Source organism: Leptosomus discolor, chromosome 26, assembly GCF_034619465.1.
Source record: "Leptosomus discolor isolate bLepDis1 chromosome 26, bLepDis1.hap2, whole genome shotgun sequence".
Lineage (NCBI taxonomy): Eukaryota > Metazoa > Chordata > Aves > Leptosomiformes > Leptosomidae > Leptosomus > Leptosomus discolor.
In genome coordinates this window covers 1,397,910-1,420,179 of record NC_141416.1, presented here as the reverse complement: position 1 = coordinate 1,420,179, position 22,270 = coordinate 1,397,910, and the positions used below count along the sequence as shown (strand labels likewise).

The window sequence follows — 22,270 nt, the reverse complement described above, 5'->3', positions numbered from 1 at the left end:
TGGGCAGTTAGTGACGTCGGAATCCCGCTTGGAAGGACCCGGCGGGGCGCTGCTCCCGCTTCGCCTCCTCCGAAAGCTTTGGTCTGGTTTATTGAATCGTTTTGGAGACCCAGCCCCCCCCTGCCCCCCGGGGCAGCTTCCACCTGAGCGTGCCCCCCCCCCCCCCCGCCGCTAACCCCAGTCACCCCTTGCCAGAAGCAGCCTCTTGCCCAGCATCCCCGGGAAGGGCGGGGGGACTGGTTTTCCTCACCCCCTCTCCCTCCCGCGTCACCTCCATCGCACCGGCCAGCTCCCGTTTCGCGGCCCCTCCGGTCAAACGTCGGCTCCCCTCCTTCCACAGACGGGGAGGGCAGCACGGCAGGGTCGGGGGAGGGGGGGTGTTAAAAAAAAAAAAATATATAGAGAGAGAGATATATATATTATTGCATTCCCCATCTTTCATGGGTCCCAAGATCGGCGCCGGGGCGGAGCGCTCAGAACCTGTGCACCAGAGCTTCCCGCTCCTTGCGCTTCAGCTCGTCCTTGTAACAGCAGGAGCAGAAATTCCCGGTTTCGGGGTGTCCGTAAAAACTGCAGTTCGGCTGCTTGCATTTGGTCTGCTGCACGCTGTAAAGGACCCGGCTCCTGCCCTTGTCCGCCGGCGCTCCCCTCGGCGAGCTGTCCTGCTCGAGGTATTCCCGGTAGCCGTTGCTGTGCGGGGGGAGGCAGGCCGAGCCCTCGCACTCCGACGACGGGTAGGTGGGCTGGAGGTCCGTGTCCGTGGGGGAGAACCTCCCCAGGTGGTGGGAAGGGCTGGTTTGGTAGGGATTCGGCCGCGCCTGGGCGCAGTGTCGGGGTAAGGTGGCGTAGGGAGGGAGGCTGCCGCAGGAACCGCCGGCTACCTGCCGCCGGCCGTCTTGATAGGCGGCGGGGTGCGACCCCTCCACGCTGTTGACCGCGGAGGGTCTGGGAAAGGTGAAAACGCCCGAATAGCCGGAGGGGAAAGCGGCGATTTTAGCGCCTACGGCCAGCTCCGGGGTCTGGATGGCGTAGGCCGGGGGAGGCTGGGGGTAAGCGGGGTGGAGCATCGCTTCCTCGCCCTTGTGGGGGTTCGCCTCCGGCTCCAGCTTCTTGGCAGGGGCAGCGCTCCCCAGCGCCTTCTTCTCGGCCTCCTTTTGCTTCTGCTCAGCCAGGAAGCGTTCCTCGGCGTCCAGGAGGTACCGCTGGATCATCTCCTCCTGGTACTGGTGCCGGTTGCTGGTCTTGAGGTGGCCGGCGAAGATGAACTTGCGCTCCCCCTGCATGGCGGCCCGCAGGATGCTCAGGCTCAGCCTGACGTCGTTGCTGTATTTGTAGGGGTCCGACGGCTTCTCGGGGGCTGCTTTACCCGCGCAGCTTTTCTCCACAGGAGCTGACAAGTCCCCTTGGGAAGATTCCTCTTTGCTGCCTTTCCTCGACTTCAAGGACCCCTTCTTCTTCTTCTCCAAGGTGTCCCCCTGCCCGTTGCTCACGCCGCCCTTGATAGCTTTGCCGTGCATCAAGCCGCCCATGTTCTTCTTTAGCTTGCTTCCCAGCGTCTTGCCGAAGCTGCCCAGCTTGTTGGCAACCGAGTCTGCCCGTTTTTTATCTTTTTCCTTGTCCTTTTCTCGCTCTTTCTTTGGTTTCTCTTTGTCCTTGCAAGCCCTGCTGCCGCCGTTGCTGGCCGAGCTGCTGCAGACCGACTCCTTGTCCGACTCTCCCGACTCCGCAGCTGAACGAGCGTCGTCGCCCGCGGAGGCCGTAGGAGATTCCGGCTGGGCCAAAGGCGCCTGGGGAGAAAGAAAACAGAGGTATCAAAGTCCAGCAAGTTCCCTGGATAAGGGTTTCCGGGCCGAAGGTGGAACAGAGAAGTAGGCGCTTGCTCGGAGGGCGGAGGGGACAACGTTCAAACACGCTCGGTGCGACACGGCCCTGGCAGCCGTCCCGCACGCCCGTCAGGATCTTAACTCGCCAGAGCTTTGGGGGAAAAGCTAGAGAAGGAGGAGGGGGTGCTCCTGGTGGGGAGGGGGCCAACGGATTCCCGCTCTGGTCCCCCACGGGCACGGCTGGCACCCGTTTCCCCCGGGGTCACGGCATTCCCCCGTCCCTTCGCCTCGACGGTCCGTACGTCGGCGAGGCTGGGATGGGCCGCGGTATTTCGAAGCAAAGCGTCCCGAGAGCACGTGGCCAGTTAAGGAGGTCACAAGCAAAACGTCACCCCTCGAGCTCTGCCCCAGAGGCGGCGCCTCGATGGTTTCGGACAGACCAGAACAGCTCGTGTTTAAAGTTTTCTCTGAAAAAGGAGAGGGGAAAACCAGCCCTTCACGCTGCCAAGGCAGCTCCCGCCCTCTGCCAAGGCCCCACCGCGGAGAGCTGGGGTGCGGACGGGCGTTCTCCTGCCAAGGAGAGGTCCCAGGAAAACCACGGCCAAACCGCGGGTCTCAAGGCAGCTTCTGGCGGCCGTGAGCCAAAAGGTCGCGTTGGTCTTGGAGCCAGCAGCGCCGCCAGCCACCGCCGGGAGCGGCTGCCCCGCGGGGCGGGCCAGGCTGCGCTCCCCGTTCCACGAAGAGTAAAAACAGCCACGACAAGCTCTGGGGGGGGAAAAAAAAAAAGCTCACGGGCAAAAAAAAAACCCCGTGTGGTTTATCTGCTCGGAGCAGCGCTGGCCGCGACTTCTGGGGCACCCTCCGCGCAGGGGAGCGAGTGGCTGCCGGCCGCCCTGCCCCGCCGCGACGGGGGTTAAATAATTAAAGAGCCAAGAAACCACTCCTGGGCTCCTCACCTGCGTGTCACAAGGCAACGTGATCCATTTGACATTCATGTAGCTGTGCAGCAAGTGCAGCTTCGCTTCCAGCGACAACGTCACGCTGCAAGTTAAAACAAGGGTGAAGAGAAAAGGAGTTAAGAGTCAAGTTGCACGTTAATAACGGAGGGTCCCTCCTCCGCATCGAGTTATTCGCCCGTTGTCGGTACGACAGGTTTTGACGCAGCAGGTGTAACTGCGCCCAGGCAGCAGCGACGCAACAGGCGACGTCCTCGCAGCTCCCAAACCTTTCAGTTAAAACCCGAACGAATAATTAAGATTCCTGAATGTCCAAACCCAGCTCGATGCGAATTAAAATGGCCTCGATGACTAATCTCACTTCTAACACGAGGCAAATGGCAAAACAAGCAGATGTCACCGATCTAAACAGAGCTACTTTCAAAATGATTCTACCTCCCCACAAAAACAACTTCAGAAAAAAGACGTTTTCTCAAAAATTTCCACTTGTCAAAAAAAAAAAAAAAAAAAGAAATTTTTTCCACTAAAAACACAGCGACACCGACTTTTCTACCGGCTCCAAACCCTTCAAAAAATGAGACGCTGTGTTGGTAAAACCTGAATTTTTGTACTTTGGTCTCGGAGGGTCCCAACCCAAAGGCAGGTGACGGACAAGCCTTGCGTCCAGCCCTGCCCGCTGCACCCGCTGCCGCCTTCTGGCTCGGTAACGGGAGCCTCGCTGCCACCAAACCCGACACGGTCACCCAGAGCCTGAGTCACAAACAGAGGGTGTCTGACGGCAGCCACCCGCCCTGCGCCGGGACCCACGCTCAGAGCTGTTTGTTCTTCTTTGGGTGGGGACAGAGGAACGGAAAAAGACACTTTTTTGGGGGGTGAATACGACAGCCGAGCCTCCATCGCTCCTCGCTCCGGAGCTACGCCTGGTCTGGAGCTCGAGGATGCGGAGCAACCACCTCTTTCCCCTGTGGTGAGAGATGCCACAGCCCTACCCAACACGTGCCGCAATCGGGGCGTCAGAAAAGAACGAAGCAAAAGAAAAAGCTGCTCCGTCCCCACCAAGTCGGTTCAGACCCCGAGTACAACTTCCCTTCGGACACAAGAAACCCCCGGCGGGGGACAGGGCGCCGACCCCTCCGGCTGTGCCCGCCTCCAGCAGCTCACCGACCTGGCCAGCTTGACGTTGTCGCTGTCGTCTTTTCCCCAATGCCATTCCTTCCCGGGATCCACGGCAAAGTGCACGGGCAGCAGCTTGTGCTCCGAGTCCGTCAGGGGGATCACGGCTGGGCGAGGGACAGAAAGCGGCTGTCAGCGCCCGGAGGGACAAACCCTTCACGTCGGCAGCCGAGCTCCGGGCGTCCGCCGAGGCCGCCGCTGCTGCCGCCTCCGGTGGCGACCGGCCTCACGCCACGTCGCGCGGCGGCGGCGAGCGCGTCGGACCGTGGAGTCGCCGTGGCACCACGGAGCGGTTTGGGTGGGAAGGGACCTTCGAGGCCATCCAGCCCAACCCCCCTGCCCTGGGCAGGGACACCTTCCACTCGACCAGGCCGCTCACAGCCCCGTCCAACCCGACCCTGAATCTCCCCAGGGACGGGGCATCTCCCGCCCCTCTGGGCAGGGCCAGGGTCCCACCACCCTCAGCCTAAAAAAATCTCCTCCTTACATCCAACCTGAACCTCCCCCTCCTTTAGTTTAAAACCATCCCCCCTTGTCCTGTCGCTACAGGCCCTGCTGAAAACCCTGTCCCATCTCCTAAGCGCTGGGAGGCCGCAGCGAGGCCCCCCCGGAGCCTCCTCCCCCCCCAGCCCCCCCGGCTCCCAGCCCGCCCTCCCAGCAGAGCTGTTCCACCCCCCGGATCACCCCCGTGGCCTCCTCTGGGCCCGCTCCCGCAGGGCCACGTCCCTCCTGTCCCGGGGACCCCAGCGCTGGGCGCGGGGCCCCGCGAGGGTCTCACCCGAGGGGCAGCATCCCCTCCCTGGGACCTGCTGGCCACGCTGCTGGCGATGCAGCCCAGGGGCCGGTCAGCTTCCCGGGCTGCCAGCGCACCTTGCCAGCTCCCGCCCGGCTCTGCACCCGCCGAGTCCTTCCCCGCGGGGCCGCTCTTGGCGGTGTACCGAAATAAATAAATCTTGCTGATCACCTACCTTGATCCTTCGCGGGTTCCTTCTGCTCCATGGATACCAGGGCAGAGAAATGGGCTTGGTCATAAGCCAGTACCAAGGGAGAACGATGGCATTTGTTGGCTGGGACTTCCAGGGGAAGATAGATCCCTCCAAAGGGAATAGGGGCAAAGGCTGGAAGGAAAGCGGGGCGGTTAGATTTCGCAACAGGTTAAAGGGTTGTTTATACTGAGGCTGCTTCACTCAAGGTTTCACCTGCAATTATCTGTCAGCTCAAGGGACGCTAAAAAAACCCACAACCCAAAATAGACACCTATTTTACATCAGGAGGAGCAGAGTTGCAAAATGAACCTGTACTGTCTATAAAAAAAAACCCCTTCTTCACTCCTCCGCAGGACAACTTCGAACTGGCACACAGGATGACGGTAATCGGTGAGTCTCTTCTGCCAGGAAGTGAGGTCTGCTGGTGGAAACTGCGACACGCAGGGAACGGAATTTCCCACCTCTACACACACGTGTGGGGGCAAAAGGGGTAGGAAAAAACCCCCCAGCAGCTCAAGGCGCCCCGCGCCCTCCTCTCCCACCCGAGATCCAGCTCCACGGAGCAAAGAGACGCCGCGGACGCGCGCGGCAGGGAGGAAACACGCGCCTGGAGGCCGCGTGATTCATCCCGACGGCTGAAGGCGAGGGCAACCCCTACCTTCTCCCCCCGAGTCCCGCAGCATCGTGTCTGCCACCACCACTATGGGTCTCTTCAACACGTGGGCGAGGACGAAAACGTGAAACTCCTCCAGGCTCTCGTACACCGGCTCTTCGGAGCTTTCCACGCTTTGGGAAGTAAGAAAGAAGTTAATTTTCACCCCTCGAGGATCGAGGCATCGCTTTTAAACCCAGGAGGAGGCCTTTACAGGCAGCCACGGAGAGGCGGATCGTATCGACAGCGTGAAGTTTGACCTCGGCCCTAATTTGAGATTTTAGACCTAGATCCCCAAAAATGCCCTATTCCCAGCCAAGGGTTTGTGTCCAGGAAATCCCCCATCGCTGCTCGGCACCTGGGGGAGTCTCTTATCTAAAGAGCCTCAGAAGTGGGGTTCGTTCGGGACGGCCGCGGCGACAAAGCGCCCGTGAAAGGCGGAGGGAGCCCCGCGGAAATTCTCGGCTTGTGCGCGTCGCTCTCGTTTCGGAGCCACCAGCGTGATGAAAGATGAGAAAAAGACGGGTTTTCTGCCCAGTGCGAGCGTCGCCCGACACGAAGGGGTCGGGCAGCGTTTAAACCGTTTCCCGGGACGCTTGGTGAACCTCTCGTCGTTCCTCGTGATCCACCACCCGTCCCCTTAAAGCCCCACGGCCGGACCAAAGCAGCGACCCCCAGCCTCGCCCCCTGCCCTGCCCCCGAGGATCACCCCGAGCGAGGCAGAGACTCGCTGTGTTTGACCCCCCGGCGTACTCTTCTTCAGCCCCGTCCCCTCCACGCACCCTCCGCAGCCGCCCCCGTTGGTGCCGTAGTGCACGCGAGGCTCGCTGGACGCCAGCTTGATCAGCTCGTTCCACTCCTTCTGCCACTCCTCTTCGGTGTAAACGAGGCCAGACTGGAAAACGGCAAATCAAATTCAAAATCGTCAGAGTAAATATTTTCCAATCTCTGCGGCGCAGCCACAACTTTTTCTCTATGGATTTATGCAAAAATAATCAATATATTATGCAAAGAAAAGCGCACATTTCCCAATCTGTGTTCTCAAGCCAGCTGGGGAGATAATCTGCCTGAAACGACAGTTTGCCTTTCTGGCGGGGTGGAAGCGAACATTTCGACCCACAGAACGAGAGGAAACCTCTCCTCTGAGACCAAACCCTTCCACTGTATCAAAGACGACGCAATCTATCGATGAGAAACAGCAGGACAGGTAACTCAGCCAGCTAAACCGCAGAATTTCCCTTCAAAGCCCAACAAAAGTCACCATAGCATCCATAAACATTCGATTCGTGGGTTGCTTCACATTTCACCACGTGGCGAAACTGCGCTTCAGGTCATGAGCTGAGAAACGCACGGGGAAGGGTGGCAGCCTCGCCCTCCTCCTCCTCCTCCGCCTCCTCCTCCTCCCAGCTCCATCGCCGGAGCTCCAGCATCCACCCACAACGTCCAAAGTCCTCAAAGCTGCCAGGAAAACCCTCGAGCCGCGCGCCAGAGCCACCCGAGGGCACCTTCCGCTCTCCGCTTTCTCCTGCAAGGGATAATTAAGTTTCTCCGCTCCCGGTTACGTCGTCAAGGCGAATTCCTGCAGCCCCGGTTTAGAGCTCGGGGAGCAAAGCACGGGAGGAGAACGCGGCACCCGGAGCGGGTTGCGAGATTCCGAGCAGCATCCGTCACCCTGGGCTGCTCCTGTCAGAGCTGGGTTGGGAAGGAGGAGCCCGTAACCCTCGACTCCAGCCAACCGCTCCCGCGGTGCCCGCAGCTCCTGGGCCGCGGCACCACCCGCACCTGCTGCCAAGGTCCTTCGGCTTGTGCTGAGGATGACGAGCGGGGCGTGACACCCCCCCACCCCACAGACCCCCACCCCACAGACCCCCACCCCACAGACCCCCACCCCATTCCCTGAGTATTTTCAAAGTCCTTTTAAGACCCGCCAGCCACGGCACTTTCCCGACAGCTAATCCCGGAGCACGCGGTTCAGCGAGATGCGTGAAATCGTGCTTTGACTGAAGTCTCCACTTAGGGACGAACTACTCCGCTTCAGACAGGGAAACGCGCATTTTTTTCAAGCTAAGACCCGAATCTTTGCGCCCTTCCGAAAATAAAAAGGAAGCCGGAGACGAAACAACGTCCTTCAGCGCCAGGTGGAAACCAAAGGTTACCCTGGTCACCAAAAGACCCCGACGCGGCGGGGCCGTCTCTCCCCACGCGAGGACATGGGGTGACTTTCCACCCTGACGAAGCCACCTCCTGCTTTCGGGGGGCCCCCGTGGGACAGCCTGGGCAAGCCTCTAACGCGGCAAGTTCACGCATTTCCTTCGTTTTTGGTGGAGGAGTTTGCTCCCCGCTCCGACCGGGGGGGCGTCTCGCTGATCCTTATCGCGGCAGAGACCCGCACCACAGCGGAGCTTTTCTCTCCAAGGCCCAGCACGGCCCTCACGCCCTGCTGGGTCTTAAATGCTGGAGGTGCCGTTGGTTTTCCATCATCATTGGGCGTAACACGGTTCTAATACAGAATTTTCCCGCCTTGTAATAAAGGGAATTTTGCCACAGTTTAAATCGAAGGATACGTCTCGCGGTGGGACAGTTGAGTACCACAAGCCAGGGAGCTGCCCCGAATTCAGGACAGACTTCAGCAGGGTAGGTGGCATCTCCCAGACCCACGGGATCTTTTATCAAGGCTTTCCCCTCCGCCAAGCGGACGGCGCTCGGTCCGGTTCCTACCTCCTTGTTCTGCTGCGTTTGCTGCCAGCGCCACCTCCGCTTCAGGGCTTCCCTTTCCACGCCTTTATCCATCAAGGTGTAAAGGGATTTGCGAAGCATGAGATCTCGATCGTGGAAACCCCACATACCTGCACGGGGAGGGGAGGGGAGCAAAGAGACAGCAGCAGAGGGTTAGCAGCAGCAGCTGGCGTCGCTCCGTCGGTCTGCGAGGCGCTGCGCCCTGCCACGAGCCAGGGGAAGCGGGTGAACTGGGAAACTGAGGCAGAGAAACGCGGGTTTCTCGATCTAAGCAATCACGTTCCCGCTTCAAAGCCTGCGTTTTCCACCTGCAGCGAAACGGGGACGCTGCCCCCGCTGCTTTCAACTCTAAAGCATCTCACAGAGGCAGCGAAATACGTGGCCGCAAGATCACCCGCTCCTTTACACCAACATCTGCTGGGATAAAGAGACCGGGTGAAAGGCGACCGTGGTTTCGCTGCGTCCGAAACACAAACCCGAAGGAAACGCACAACCCCGCTGACCGAAAAGTCTGGGAACCTCAGAAAATCTGCTACGATCGCACTTGACAGAAGTCAAACGTGGGCTCCTGACACGGCAACGCGCGAGAGGAGGGAAGGGGCGGCTCCGTGATTCGGCGTTTCCTTCAGAAACACAGGGAAAGGGGCCACGCGGAGGGGGAGCAGCGGGGCAGGAGCACACCAGCCACGGGCAGCCGGTTTCCCGCGCCTCTCCCGCAGAGCCCCAGCGTCGCAACCGCTCGCACACCCACCGCGGCGGCCGGGATGAGCGGCAGCATCCCCATTTCCCATGGGAACGGATGGGGAAACGCTCGGTCCCGCTCCCAAAGGCTGGTCCTGGGCTCTCCCGCCCCGGCCCCGAGGAGGCGGCGGCCCCGGCACGGCACGCGTTGCCGGCTCTGAAGTGAACCCGTTCGTGATTCCTCCTGCTGCGAGCGAAGCCAAGCGCTTACCCAGGGAGGCGGCGTGGAGCAGGCAGTTCCCATCGCCGGTGGTGGCCAGGGGAAGCAGCCTCTGGCAACTGGGATCCACGTTCGCCCACCAGTTCAGGCGACCTGCGGGGAACATTTGAAAGCGTGAGAACGGGGAGCCCGGCACGTTCATCCCCTCGGAAACCACCGCCGAGGATGGAAACCTGCCGGGGCAACACCCAAAGCTACAGACCCAGCCCGGGGCGGGAGGAAGGAAGGAGTTAAGACGGTGATAAAGCAACAAAAAGGGGAGAACGGAGATGCAAAACGTCATGGGAATGCGGGGAAACGGCCAGGCTGAGCTTAAGGGCACAGAAGTCAGAGTTAAGGACCAGCAGGAGCCAGGCCTTTCACCCGGCCCAGCGTTCTCCTCCCGCCTGCTTCCCCGCCTCACCCCGCTTCTTCCAAAACCCACCAGGCTGGAAAGCGCCTGTCCCAAACGGAGCCCAACAGCTCTTGCGGTTAACAACAGCTTTTCGTTTCTTCCCATAGCAAACCACCTCTCTTTAAACCACCTCACGGTGACCTTCCTTCCCCTGCTCGCCGGTGTAGGTGTAAAACTCAGGGACTTTCGCTGATCCCGGCAGCTTTACCGATGAAAATGCAAACTGGCAGCGCTTTGCGCCGTTTAAAAATAGCAGCTTTTTCGGTAATATAAAGCGCTGGTAGTAATTCAAGTCAAAAGCACCTAAAAATAGAAGCGGGGGGAAAAAAAAAAAACCAACCCAAAACCATTAAACGTACACGCTGCAGTCCAGTCCAGTGCGGGTGGAGGTTAAACATTTCTCAAGGAAACGCGGCTGAGCCGAGCGAGGACTTTGAACTCGCAGCCCAGCCCGCCGCTCGCCCCGCCGTGCCCCCAACAGCCGCCGCCGCCCTCGGCCGCCACTTTCCCCGGCAGCAGTTCTGCAGCGGATCCCGCGCAGGAGGCAGGTTTTCGGCCGGTAGATGCCGTTCAGGCTCCCAACGAGCGGCACCTCAACCGCTCTTGCGGAAAACCAGCCCTTCCCCGGCGTTTCTAAAGGACCTCTCCCCGCTCCCGAGCGCGGGCCCTGGCAGCCACCCCGGCTCAAACACAGGATTTCTTGAAATTGTTTGCGCGGCCTCAGCTGGGGAAGAGCTAAATACAGAAAAACTTGTTTTTCAACACCGATAAACACAGGAAAACACAAAACCGCGGAGCTGACCGCAACGCCAGGCGGGTCATTTCTTCTCTCGGCGTCGGGAAAGGAACCCGTCGGAGTTGAAAAGCGTTTAGTGCGCAGCCCGGGGACAACGGCTCCGCTCGGCAAAGCCGGCTGCTTCCACTCAATATAGCTCCTGGCACGGCGGAGTCGCGAGCCGGCGCCAAGTGGCGTGGGGCCAGAGGAGCGAAGCGAGCAGCAAAACAGCGGCTCACAAAAGCTGACCCGAACGTCACGCTGCTGCAGGCAGCGCCGGGCTGCTTTTTTTTTTGCTTTTTTTTTTTTCCTTCTTTTTTTATCCATTTCCTGGAGAACTTGCTGCTCTTTTCGACAGCCGGGGGCCAGGGGTGCTGGCATCGCCGGTCGGTGCTTCGGGGGTGGCGCAACCCCGCGCCGAGGCGAGTCGGGTCCGATCGCGAGGGGACACACCTCGGGGAGGCATTTCTGTCCGCGGCGCGCGGCCACGCCGTGCCGCGCTCAGCCCCGGCCAGGCGAGGCGAGAGCCATTTGTACAGATCCCCAGTTACGCAAGAGGAGCCGCCCCGAAGGGAACCGCATTCCCCAGACCCTCCTCCTCCGAACGTTTTGCTCCCATCAAGGCGGCCGAAAGGCCGAGAGGCCCCCGAGAAGTATTTGAAACAACATATTTCGCTGCGGTTAGCAAGCCCTGAAAGCTCCACGAGGAAGACAACTGGATTCCAGAGTACGAGGGATCTTCCCCCGCCACCCTCGCTCGAGCGGCGGGGTCGCCCACAGCTCGTCTGCATCAAGAGGCGCCCTCTGCATCCCCGCCTCTTACGGGGTCCGGTTTTGCCCCGCAGCAGGTTTGGCTACAGAACACCTGCTTGTCCCAGCAGAGATCAGGAACCTGCGCCCGAAGGGGTACGTTTGGTAAAACACCGTCGTTTCTCCGAGCAGGAACCATCTAAATAGGTCACGGCAAAAGGAAGGAACGAAGACGGCGCTCCTCCCAGCCCGGAGCCGAGGGCTGATTCACAGACAAACCAAATGGCTTCCCTAAGGCTACCAGGGAATCCAGCGCCGTAATTACAAGGCCACCTTCTCTGCGTGACGAAGGTAGCGTTCCCGGGGATGACTCGGCCTCGTGCTGACGTGACAGAACCGACACGGACACCCACCACGACCTCCGCGCAGTGGCCGGGGTGTTCTCCCCCGCCGCTGAATCACCGCTGGCGGGGGAAGGGGCAGGATCGCCGCCTGGAAAGGGGCGACAAAAAAGAGACCAAAGGGGGAGAGCAGATAGAAAAAGCGGCGTCTAGGCTGAAGCGCGCTCATTTCGTGGGTCTAAAATGAGGCAATTCCTCCGTAGTCTCCTCCTCTTATCTGGAGCCCATCTCTTTGACGAGAACAACACCCGGAGAAAACACTTTTGTTTCGGGATCTGGCAGCAACGAGAGTTCGCTCAAGCGCGTTCACTCGCCGGTCGCTTTCTCCCCCGTTTCAGGACGGACGGGAATCGACGGCTTCCAGCCCACCCCGCTACCGCTCCTCCTGCCGAAACGATGCACCCCACGACGCGCGCCTCGCCGAGAGCTTGGCCGTCCTCCTCCTGGCCGTCAGGAACGTCTCCCTCCGCAGCGCAGGCTCAGCCCCCCGCCCCGGGTCATGCCGCTGAGGATGACAGCGGAGGGGCCGAAGGCATCGCAGGAGCGCTCCTGCGCCGCGGGCAGCGGTCCGGCGGGGCCAGCACCCAACTCCCGAGAAGGTTTCACCTGCCTTTCGAGCAAGGTGGACCCAGAGGCGAGCTCGTCCCTCCTGCCGCGGGAACCAGTCCGGCCCATGACTTATGGGCGAAAATATTCGCAAGTCGTTTGCCAGGCAGGTAAGACGGAGCGGGGTACGTGCGCACACGTGCCTCTGCTCAGGCACGGGCTAAACCCAGGCTGGAAAGCGTCTCCAAACGCGGGTGATGCATCACCAAAGCACCCGGTTCTGTGACTGCCCGCTCTGAGACGCGGGACATTTACACCCCAAGAACGAGGAACCCCTCTGCCGACCCATCGATGCCGCTCCCGCAGCGCAGCAAGCGCGCTGATCTCCTAACGCAGCAGCTTTTGATACTCCACCTACAAACGTTTATGAAATACCAGTCTGAAGGGCGAAGCGGGAGGTTTCTTGCCAAGACGCTGGGGGACTTGCGAAGGCCTGCTTGGCACCGTGTCCCTGACCCGGGGAGAAAGCCTGACCTCGGGTCCAAGGCAAAGCCACCAAACCCCGGCGTTTCTTTCAGTTCTTCCTGATTTTATTTGGTTTTTTCCAATAGCCCCGGGCAAGGCACCGCCGACTGCTCCTCCACGGGCGCGCGAGAGAAACCACCCCGCATCTTCAAAATATAGGGCAAGGCTTGATCTGGTCGGGGTGGTGACAAGGAACGCCAAGGTTGCAGCAAGGGCCGAGTTTTCAGCTCCACCAGGACCCTCTCATGCCACTCGGAGCACGCTAAAAACCTCTCCAAGAGGCGCCATTACAAGCTACAGCCACTTTAAAGCGCACTGACTCTGCCGCAGCGGCGTACAGGGATCTCTGGAGAGGAGGAGGAGAGTATCTGAACATTTATTGGCCTATAAAATATTTGCTTAATCCTCCAAGGACAGCACGTGCTAAATTCATAACGGGAAGCCGCCGTAGGTCAGAGCACCACGCTCAAAACCCCTGCTTCGAATCAACCCCGGAACATTTCACACACGCCGCGCAGCCCTCTCGCGAAGGCAAACACCCGTCTGCAGCCAACCCGCACCCGTAACGCGGGCACACCGCAGCCCGCAGAAGGCGCCTGCAGGAAACCGACCGCTCCACGCGCGCCTCGTCTCGGCGCGCCACGGAGCAGCCCCCCCAGCCCGCGGCGGCCGCCCCCCGTTCCCTCGCCCCGAGCCGAAACGCAGCGACCCGACCCGACCCGCCCCGCCCCGGCGGATCGGTGCGTCCCGTCGGCGTCAGACACGACGGCTTCGCCGCCGCCGTAACGAGATCGCCGGGATCGAGTGTTCATTTCCAAAACATGAGAATATTTGTTACGGGGACACTCGAGCAGCAGGGGGCTAAAATTTGATGTTAAGAACACCCGTTACCGCTGAAGGAAGAGTTTTCTGGGTACGTGCTGGCGACAGGAACAAAGGAGAGGTGTAAAGGAGATCTTGTCCTTCTGCCCCCCACCGCCCACCCCGCGTACGCTGCCCTGGTAACAGGTATTAGGTTTTCTCCGCCAGTTATTCACCAGCTAAACCTTATTTACAGATGACCTATAGCAACTATTCGGGAGGAAAACAGCGTGTTGGAAAACAAGCCCATCTGCACCCGTAAGGTGGTTCCTCTCCCGGCCCGCAGAAAGCCAGCAGACGAGTTTTCCTGCGTTGAAGCAGCCCATAAAACGCATCATCAATCTGAAACGCTTGTAATCGCTTCTAACATTCGTCAGCGGGGATGAGCTACTCTTCGCAGGAATTTCTCTTCCCCCTTCTCTCAGGAAGGCTGACGGGACGGCGCGGGGAAGCTCCGGGGCTGCGATACCCGCGGTTTACCCGCGCTCGGGGTCTGCAGGCAAAGCGAAGCAGGTCCTTGCCCAACTCTCGCCCCACACCGGCTCAGGCTCCCTCCTCCGCGGCCTCGGGCTCGTTCCTGGCGCCGGCGCCGCGAAACGAGCGTCAGGAGAAAGCACTCACCAGCCTGCTCCAGCGCCACCAGCATGGACTGCTCGATGAGGTCTCGCTCGATGAAGCTGCGGAAGTCCTCGGTGTACACGGTGAGGTCGGGCAGCTGGAAGGTGCAGATGGGCATCTCCAGCAGGTGTTCGCTGCTGCCGCCGTTGCTGGAGACGTGGGACCGGGCGAGGGAGACGATGGTGGAGCTGGCGTGGGAGATGCCTCGAGACAAGCGTTTTTCTGAGAGGAAAAAGGAAGGAAAAAAAAAACCCTGAGCAGACGCAGCAAACCCCGCCGAGGCGGTACCAAATCCCTGCCCTCAGCCAGTATTTATGGTTCGGTTGCTCCAGCATATAAAATATTCCGGGTACCAGAAGGAAGACGGAACCGACCCGTATCGTTTCCGTGACACTGACCTTGCACGATATCATCCTGCCGCTGCAGCGGCGGTCGCCCGGGCCGGGCTGCCTCTTTTTCGGGGGGTTTACAGTTGCGCCCTTCGTTGAAGGAATGGGGCAGGTTGCCGGCGTGCACTTGCCTGAGCTGTTCAAAGTCACTCAGGGCCGCGCTCAGATCCCAGTTCTTGCCTGGATGGGAAGGCACCAACAGTGGTCACCACCACAGGAGACAGAAAGCAAGGCACTCCTAAGACACTAAGAAACAGGGCGGTTTATCGCGAGGGCTGCCCAGCAGAGCCGAGGAGCAAAGCGGGGTGCAACACGACGCGTTCAGCTCATCGCCGTCCGTCCGTCCAGGATTTGCATTTCTGGAACAGACAGGACCACGAGCCCGAAGGGCCTGGAAAGCGTCGGCTCTGCTGCCGCAGGCCGCACGGGTGGTTCCACCTGGGCACCCCCAGAGCTCAGGGGCAGCTACTGCTCTTGGATGCCGGACACCTGCAAATCCTAAACGGAGGCCCAAAGACCTCAGACTTTCATGGAATCACAGAGTCACGGGCTGGTTTGGGTGGGAAGGGACCTTCGAGGCCATCCAGCCCAACCCCCCTGCCCTGGGCAGGGACACCTTCCACTCGACCAGGCTGCTCGCAGCCCCGTCCAACCCGACCCCGACTCTCCCCAGGGACGGGACATCTCCCGCCCCTCTGGGCATCTCCCGCCTCTCTGGGCAGCCTGGGCCAGGGTCCCACCACCCTCAGCCTAAAAACCGTCTTCTTTACATCTAGTCTGAGATGTAATTTTGCCAGAAGATGGTTCCTGGCTGTAAAACGAAGGGCAGGGTCACCACGACAGCACACACTGAGCACAGAGCACGGGACTGAAGCAAAACAAACACAATTTTGCCCTTAGGAAGGGGGAAACGGAGGGTCAGGCTGCGCCACGTCCACCAGCACCTACAGAAACCCAACGGCCGACTGCGTCGGGTCGCACCGAGCGCTTTGCTTTACAACTCCCCGACTGCCGTGGAGATAACCCACCACGAGGCAGGCGCCACTTCTCCGCGGACAAAGTCACGGCCTCCGCCTCTCCTCACCCCCACGGTACCGCAGGGCAACGCTCGAGCGAAAACACGCGGCTTCGCAAAGCTGACGCGCTGCAACGCCACTTTTTGACCCCCCTGCCCGGTCGAGGAGCCGCCCGCCCGAGGCTTCGTGAGCTGACACCCAAAACACCGAGGCAAGCAAGGCGGCAGCCGGGCCGGGCGGCGTCCAGGAGGCTTTTCAGCAGGCTCGGGTCGTTCCTGGCCAGAGCAATTACTCAGCAGAACAGCTCGAACCCCGCGGAGCTGAGCGAATCCTCCAGGCCGCTCCGGCGCTACCCAGCGAGCGGCGAGAACCTAAGACAGACGAAGAGGCCGAAGCCTTGCAGCCTGCAACAAATCGGCCCTTCAGAAGCCGCCGCCTGCCAACGGCAAGACCGCATCGCGAAAAAAAGAAAAAATAACAAATTCTCCCGTATGGCTTACACTGAGGAAAGCTGTGATTTTTATTGTTTTTATGAACGCTGTTAATCCAGGCTCTCGAATCAGCAAGTCAGCAGACGCTGTAGAACTCCAGCCAACTTTATATATAGCAGCTCCACTACAGGAAAGGCATATAAACCGCCAACGGGTTTCTGTGACAGCTCGCGGACAACAAAAGCAGTCGTTGGGTCTTAATTCCCTGAAGAAAAGGCGCTTCTCAAGTTTTTAAAATTCTTTCGGGAGATGTCATTTGCAGCATTTAAAGACTGACTCCAAACAGAAAGTTATTTTAAGCTTTACCTTTTGAGTCAAGGGGACTTTTTTTTTTTTTTTAAATGAAATAATGAATCCATATCGAGGAATGAGAATGACCCATCGGATTAAAACTAAATTCGCCATCACGCCGCTGTTTCCTTCACCAGGACGACACCAGCGACGCTGCCCCAGTGCAGCTGCGTTTCCCAACCGCCTTCGCCCAGCGGCCGCTTCAGGAGCCGAAGAAAAACCCAAAACTTTGGAAACTCTCTGCGAAACGACGGCAGCTGAACGGAGGATCAGGAGAATCCCAGCACCCACGAGCCAACCCCGTGACCTGAAGCACCAGGTAAAGTTTGGGGGACTCGGCGCTGCGGGGCTGTTTCCCAAAGCCGAGGGGGGCGGTCAGAGGCGTTCAGGGATGTTTTTGTACAGAGGAGGTTTCGCTGGTGCTTGGACAACAACAGGGAGGTTCCCTCCTCCGGCAGGAAAACCAGAGCCCCCTGGGGACACCACGAGCCAGAAGTTCAACCGCAGAGAGACCCGGAGCCCGTCTTCCACGTGACGCTACAGCTCTCGCTGCCAGGACACGGGATGACCTCAAAGAGCAGAACCGAAATAATTTTCCCAGTTCACACGTCCCCTTCTCCCCCAGTTCGTTCGCTCTGTGCGCGCCCGTACGCTGCAAGCCCTGGCTGTGGAGGTGACGGGTCCCCAGCGGGGCTGGGGAGCAGAACAAGGGAGAAAAGACCAGCGTTCGGGAGACCAGACAGTGACTTTGCCGGACACGTGCGCGAAACCCAAAGCACAGACAGAAAACACGACTCAAATCGCTCGTATCGCCCTCAAACTTCACATCTGAGTAATCCCCTCTACACAGCAATCTTATCTAATTGCTTTCACTAATCAGTGGCCTGCTCTAGTGGAAGGTGTCTCTGCCCACGGCAGGGGGGTGGAACCCGCTGATCTCTATGGTCCTTTCCAACCCAAACCACTCTATGTTCTATGATTAAAGCCCCCCCCAAGACCCACTGTGTTTTCCCTCATTTCCACCCGTGGAGCTGTCAACTCCACCGAGGCTGCAGGAGAAACGGCAGCGACTCAGCGGCACGTCACGAAAAAGAGCAAAAACTACCGAGGTCAAAGCACATCGACCCATGCGCCGGGTGGGAGACAGCGAGGGCGAAGGAGTATCTGCTTTAACTGTCCCTATCGCAAGCCTGAGCGTTTCTTCTGAAAGATAATATTAGCAACCCTGACATGAAACAAAAGCAACCTAAACCCAGAAACCAGAACATAAACACACCACAAAACCCACAGCTTGCCAGACTTCCGCCGAGACGACGCTCGGCTCCGAAAACCGGAGGGCGAAGCCCTGAACCCAGCAGAGCTAACGGAGCCCTGGAGAGGAAAAAACCTGCGAACTGATGCAGCTGAGGCGAGCTAGAGCCAAGTCGGTGGAGCAAGTTGCCTGAAGACACGGATTCCAGCAACGATTTCAGGGCTTTGAACTCGTTACTGCTCGAGCATCGGGAGCGGCAGCAGCCGGGGAGCCGGCGCGGACGCTATAGGAGCATCCGCTGGTCCCGGGTTCAAGCCACAACACAAATGACCCGTGTTATACAACAAAAAGGGATGATTGGGAAAAAACACAGCAAACACGGCCTTGCCTTATCATTACAGATCGGTCAACCACGTACGAACAGCCCCGCTTCTCGTCCTCCGGCGTTACGGCACGTGCCGGTATTTACTCACCGCCCCTTCGTCACCGCTAACCCAAAGGCAGCGCCCGCGAGCAAGCCCACAGCCCCACAGGTAACCCCCCGCCCCCCTTCTCCTCCACCCTCCCCATCGCTGTAAGCGCAGGGTGAAAAAAAAAATCGGCCGGCAGCCCTCAACGAAACGCAGTCACTAACGAGCAACTTCTTCCCCTTGCGGAGTTTTGGAGAAAGCCGAAGCGACGCCGCACTTCAGGGCAAACACACGTGTCCCTTCAAGCAGGCAGGGCACCGGCGAGCGGCCGGCGCGGCGCGGCGAGGCTCCCGGGGGCCAGCTCGCCCCTTTCAGAGCGAACGGAGCGCGGACGATGCTCGCGTTCGGCTCCTCAGCACCCCAAGCATCTCCAGCACCTTCATCCTGCTCAGGAGGAGCCTCCCGTGCCGGGTGTACGTGGGGCTCCGAGGGGAGGGGATGCTCTGCCAGGAGAGGTCACCGGCACCGACGCAACAGCAATTTATATCGGCAGAATCAAGCCGCCTTCACGAGCAGAACAAGACGCACCAGTAACGGCACGGTTTTGCCTCTACAATTACCCCTGCACCGCTTTCAAGACACAGGCAGCCTTCACCTGCGCTGCTCCTTCCACCCCGGGAAGGCTTCGTGCTACAAAGACAAAAAAAAAAAAAACCCAAACCCCTGAGGATCTGCTGCGAACGGCGAGGACGGAGGAGGGAAACCGCGCTCCTGGCCCACGCGTTCTCCTTCCCAGCGCCTGAAATTCGTTACCCGACGGACGCGTAACGAGAAACCAAGGCAGAATTTCACCAGCCGCGGGGGGATGATTTCAGTATCGCCGGCATCGCGCTCGCCAGCCACCGGCGCCCTGCCCCCCCCCATAACCCCTTTTATCCTACCAGCCCCCCCATCGGCCGCCGCCTGGCTCTTCCCTACTTTCATTCCCGGTTGTATTTACCTTCGAGGAGGTCTCTGGCCAGTCCCGGCTCTGCCCCCGTCGAGCGAACAAAATCCGACAGGACGATGTCCATAGCCGAGGCCGTGCGCTCATGGGTCCCTCCCGGCGGCTGGGGTCGGCGGCGCCCGGATCAGCACCTCGGCATCAACCTGGGAACGAGAGCAGCGCGGCTCGCGTTACCGAGCGCAGCACGGCGAGCCGGCGGCCTCCGGCGACCGCCCGACGGCGGGTGCCGAGAGGGGAAAGAAACCTCCCCCCCCCCCCCCCCCCCCAAACCAAACCGTGCGTCGGGGCCGCTGCTAAACCGAGCGATAACGGGGAGGCAAACCCGCAAATCCTGCTGCCGCCTCCCCGCAGGAGCGACTCGGCCGACGACGGGGACGGGCAAGAGCAAATCCAGGCAAAAACCAACGATTCGCACTTCAAAGGCGGTGGAGCTGTTCTTTCCGAAACCGCGGACAAGAGCTGAGGAAATAGATTCGTTTCTTTGGAGCAGCGAGAAAGCGGGAAGTTTCTCTTAGATACCTGCAGAGAGCTCAGCACCCCGGGGCCCGCAGCCCTCCTCTGAGCACCCTGCTTGGGCGCACAGGACGTCAAAACCGCTGTCATGAGTAGATGTCGCTTATGCAAAAAAAAGACCAACCCAAAAAAAGCTCCTTTCCGGCAAAAAAAAAAAACCCCAAAACCCAACCCAGCAATTCCTCTTCTTGCAGAAAAAAAGTAATTGCATCAGTCCGGATCTTCCCGGGGGGGAGCAAAACCAGCCCAGGTTACGTAAACCTGAAGTTTTCGCAGGTCCTAAGGTTCAGAAAGGTGTGTGCTCGCGCGCCGCACCGGGCACTCGAATCCTGATTTTCTGCATTCCTCGAGGGAGAAACGAGCTCGGCGCACACCCGCGGGGGTCGGAGCGGGCAAAGGGCTCCGCGGGGTTTGGGTTTTATTTGCAGTTAAAGGGTTGCGGTAAAAATTCTGCCGTCAAGGCACAGGAACGGCTGGAACATCAAAAAAATGCATCCTGGGCTCAAAATCTGTCGTGCGAAGAAGGGGGGGCGGGGGGAAACGAAACCAAGGCTGGTTGAGGGAGGTGCTGGTGTGCTGAGAGGACGTTTCGGTATCACCTGGAAGATGAACAAACCTGTTTGTTTTCCTGGTGCCTTGGAAAAAAAGTCTCTTTTCAGGATCATTCCTAAAGCCGGGCAAAGCTCCCCAACGGCACGCAGCTCCCAAAGAGCAGCACGCTGAACATCCACGCTTTAAGCTGGAATTTCCTGGCTTTGTTGGCGAAATACCACTCTTATTATCTTTCACGCTCGCTAATCATATACTCATTAACTTCCCGCACACAGAAAAACTACTTAATATTCTTTTATCGCCGGAGCAATCTCGGGGCCATTGTCAGCTGAAGGCAACCCTAAAGCCGAGCGTATTCCGACAGCAGCAGTTGGCAGGCGATTCCTGCTCTCGCCCCTCCAGCGATGTAGGGAACGTCCCTAATTAAAAGCCACACGTTCGTACCCTCTAACCACCGGCAAGAGCTGTAGCAACAGCCAAGGATTGAATGGAAACGAGAACTCGCTGCGATAAAAGATAAACTTCCTTCTGGTGGGTTCGGTATTTAAAAAAAAAAACACCGAAAAACCCATTGAAAAAAATAAGCGCGTGCAGCAAAGTGCAGCTTTTTTGGGAGGAAAAGAGCAGCAGCGCAGCCCACCCCCGCCAACCGACGGCGTTTGCAGCTACCGAGCAAACCCCCGCGCGCTCAGAAACGCCAGGCACAACACAGATGGAGAACTCCGGGTCCGACGACACATCGTCAGAGAGGTTTATCGCCAGGGTTCGCACGAAGAAACGTCCCCTCCCTCGGGCTTTTCCTCCGGTATTTCATCGGAATGAGAAGAAAAAAAGAAAAAAAAAAGGGGCAAGAGGACAAGGAAAACAAGTTGCCTGAAAATCTTGGAGGAGCATCCCCAGCGCGCCCGACGGGGATGCAGAACGCCCCGCGTCGGGCACCTTTTGCAGATTTTTGGGATGACTTTGCACCTTCAGCGAAGCCGTGTATCAGATTTTTAATCCCACGGCTTTGTTACAAATCTGAAATACCAAAGAAAACCATCGTACCCCACGTCACGGGGTTTTTCCGTGACCGTACAGCCCATTTCTTTAAGCTACCCAAGAAACACTTCACCATCAGTACCTAACAAGGAAACGCTAATTTCTAAATATTTACATTTTCAGCTATTCTAGGGAAAAAACCCCATCACACGTAACGCTCCAAACACCCAAAGCTTCTGCTGCTGAAGGCTGCGCGATGCCGAGAGCCCTGCCCCCCGCTGCCATCCACCGCCCCGGCGTAGAAAAGACGGCGTCCAAATTTCCCTCTTTCTGGAAGCGAAGAGCCAAAACCAAATTGCCTTAATTTGCAAAGGCTTTCATTAGAGCGATGCCCCGCGCGCTGCCTGGCTACGGCAGAAACAACCTCCTTCCGAAGACGCCACGACCCCTAAATTCCCATAATTTGCCTCCTCTCGGACGCTCTCCAAGCTCCTCTGAGACATTTCCACATCTTGCACATCCCTCGGAGCTTTCCCCACCTCATTCCCCCCGCGGGCTGCCGAGCGGCGGCTGCTAACGTCAGGTTTTGGAAAAACCAGCGTGTTCTCCTTAATTGCATTTTCAGGTACAAAAAGGAGCCAAGAAGAGGGATGTCCGAGCTCTTCAGATAACGAAAATCTTGGTTTGAGAGGGGGAAAACCAGAGTGTGGAGCATAACGAGCTCTGAACTCACAGAGAGGTAACGGCTGGCTGGCGCGCATCGGCGGCGGCGAGGCTTCGTGATCGACTCCGAATCGCCACGCGCTCCTCAGAGCTCCAAAGCAGCGGGCGGGAACGCTTGGCAGCAATCCCCCGCTGGTGATAAGGTCCTATCATCTCCCCCCCAGCGTTTTCTTGGCGAGAATCGAGCCTTTCCTGCTGCTTTTGGCGCTACTATCACACCGCAGCCCAAATCACGACTGCCGCTCACGCGGGCACCGGGGGGTAAATGCTTTGTCAACGGCTTTCCGGGACCGAAGCCATCGCCCGTGACGAGCGACCCCAAAGGTGACACACCTGCGGTATCTTGGCAGTGCATATTCAGTACTTTATCTCAGAAAAAATGGCAAATAACTCAGCGGGGAGCTGCCGTGCCTCCCTCCCTGAGGTTTTCAAAACTTGGGAGTTAAAAAACCCCCAACCAACCCCAAACCAAACCACCCCCAAAACCTG

General features: G+C 59.0%; 1 protein-coding gene across 1 annotated transcript; it reads right to left on the bottom strand.

The window, feature by feature from the left end:
• Positions 1-399: 399 nt before the first annotated feature.
• OTUD7B (OTU deubiquitinase 7B) lies at positions 400-19,094 on the bottom strand. The gene is made up of 11 exons (XM_086478273.1): positions 19,007-19,094; positions 14,556-14,726; positions 14,161-14,379; positions 9,279-9,380; positions 8,309-8,436; positions 6,373-6,485; positions 5,597-5,724; positions 4,921-5,070; positions 3,945-4,059; positions 2,780-2,864; positions 400-1,787 (listed from the first exon to the last, which is right to left on the bottom strand). The coding sequence occupies exons 1-11, from the start codon at positions 19,077-19,079 to the stop codon at positions 474-476; spliced, it is 2,598 nt and encodes an 865-aa protein (XP_086334399.1). The 5' UTR covers positions 19,080-19,094; the 3' UTR covers positions 400-473.
• Positions 19,095-22,270: the final 3,176 nt, after the last annotated feature.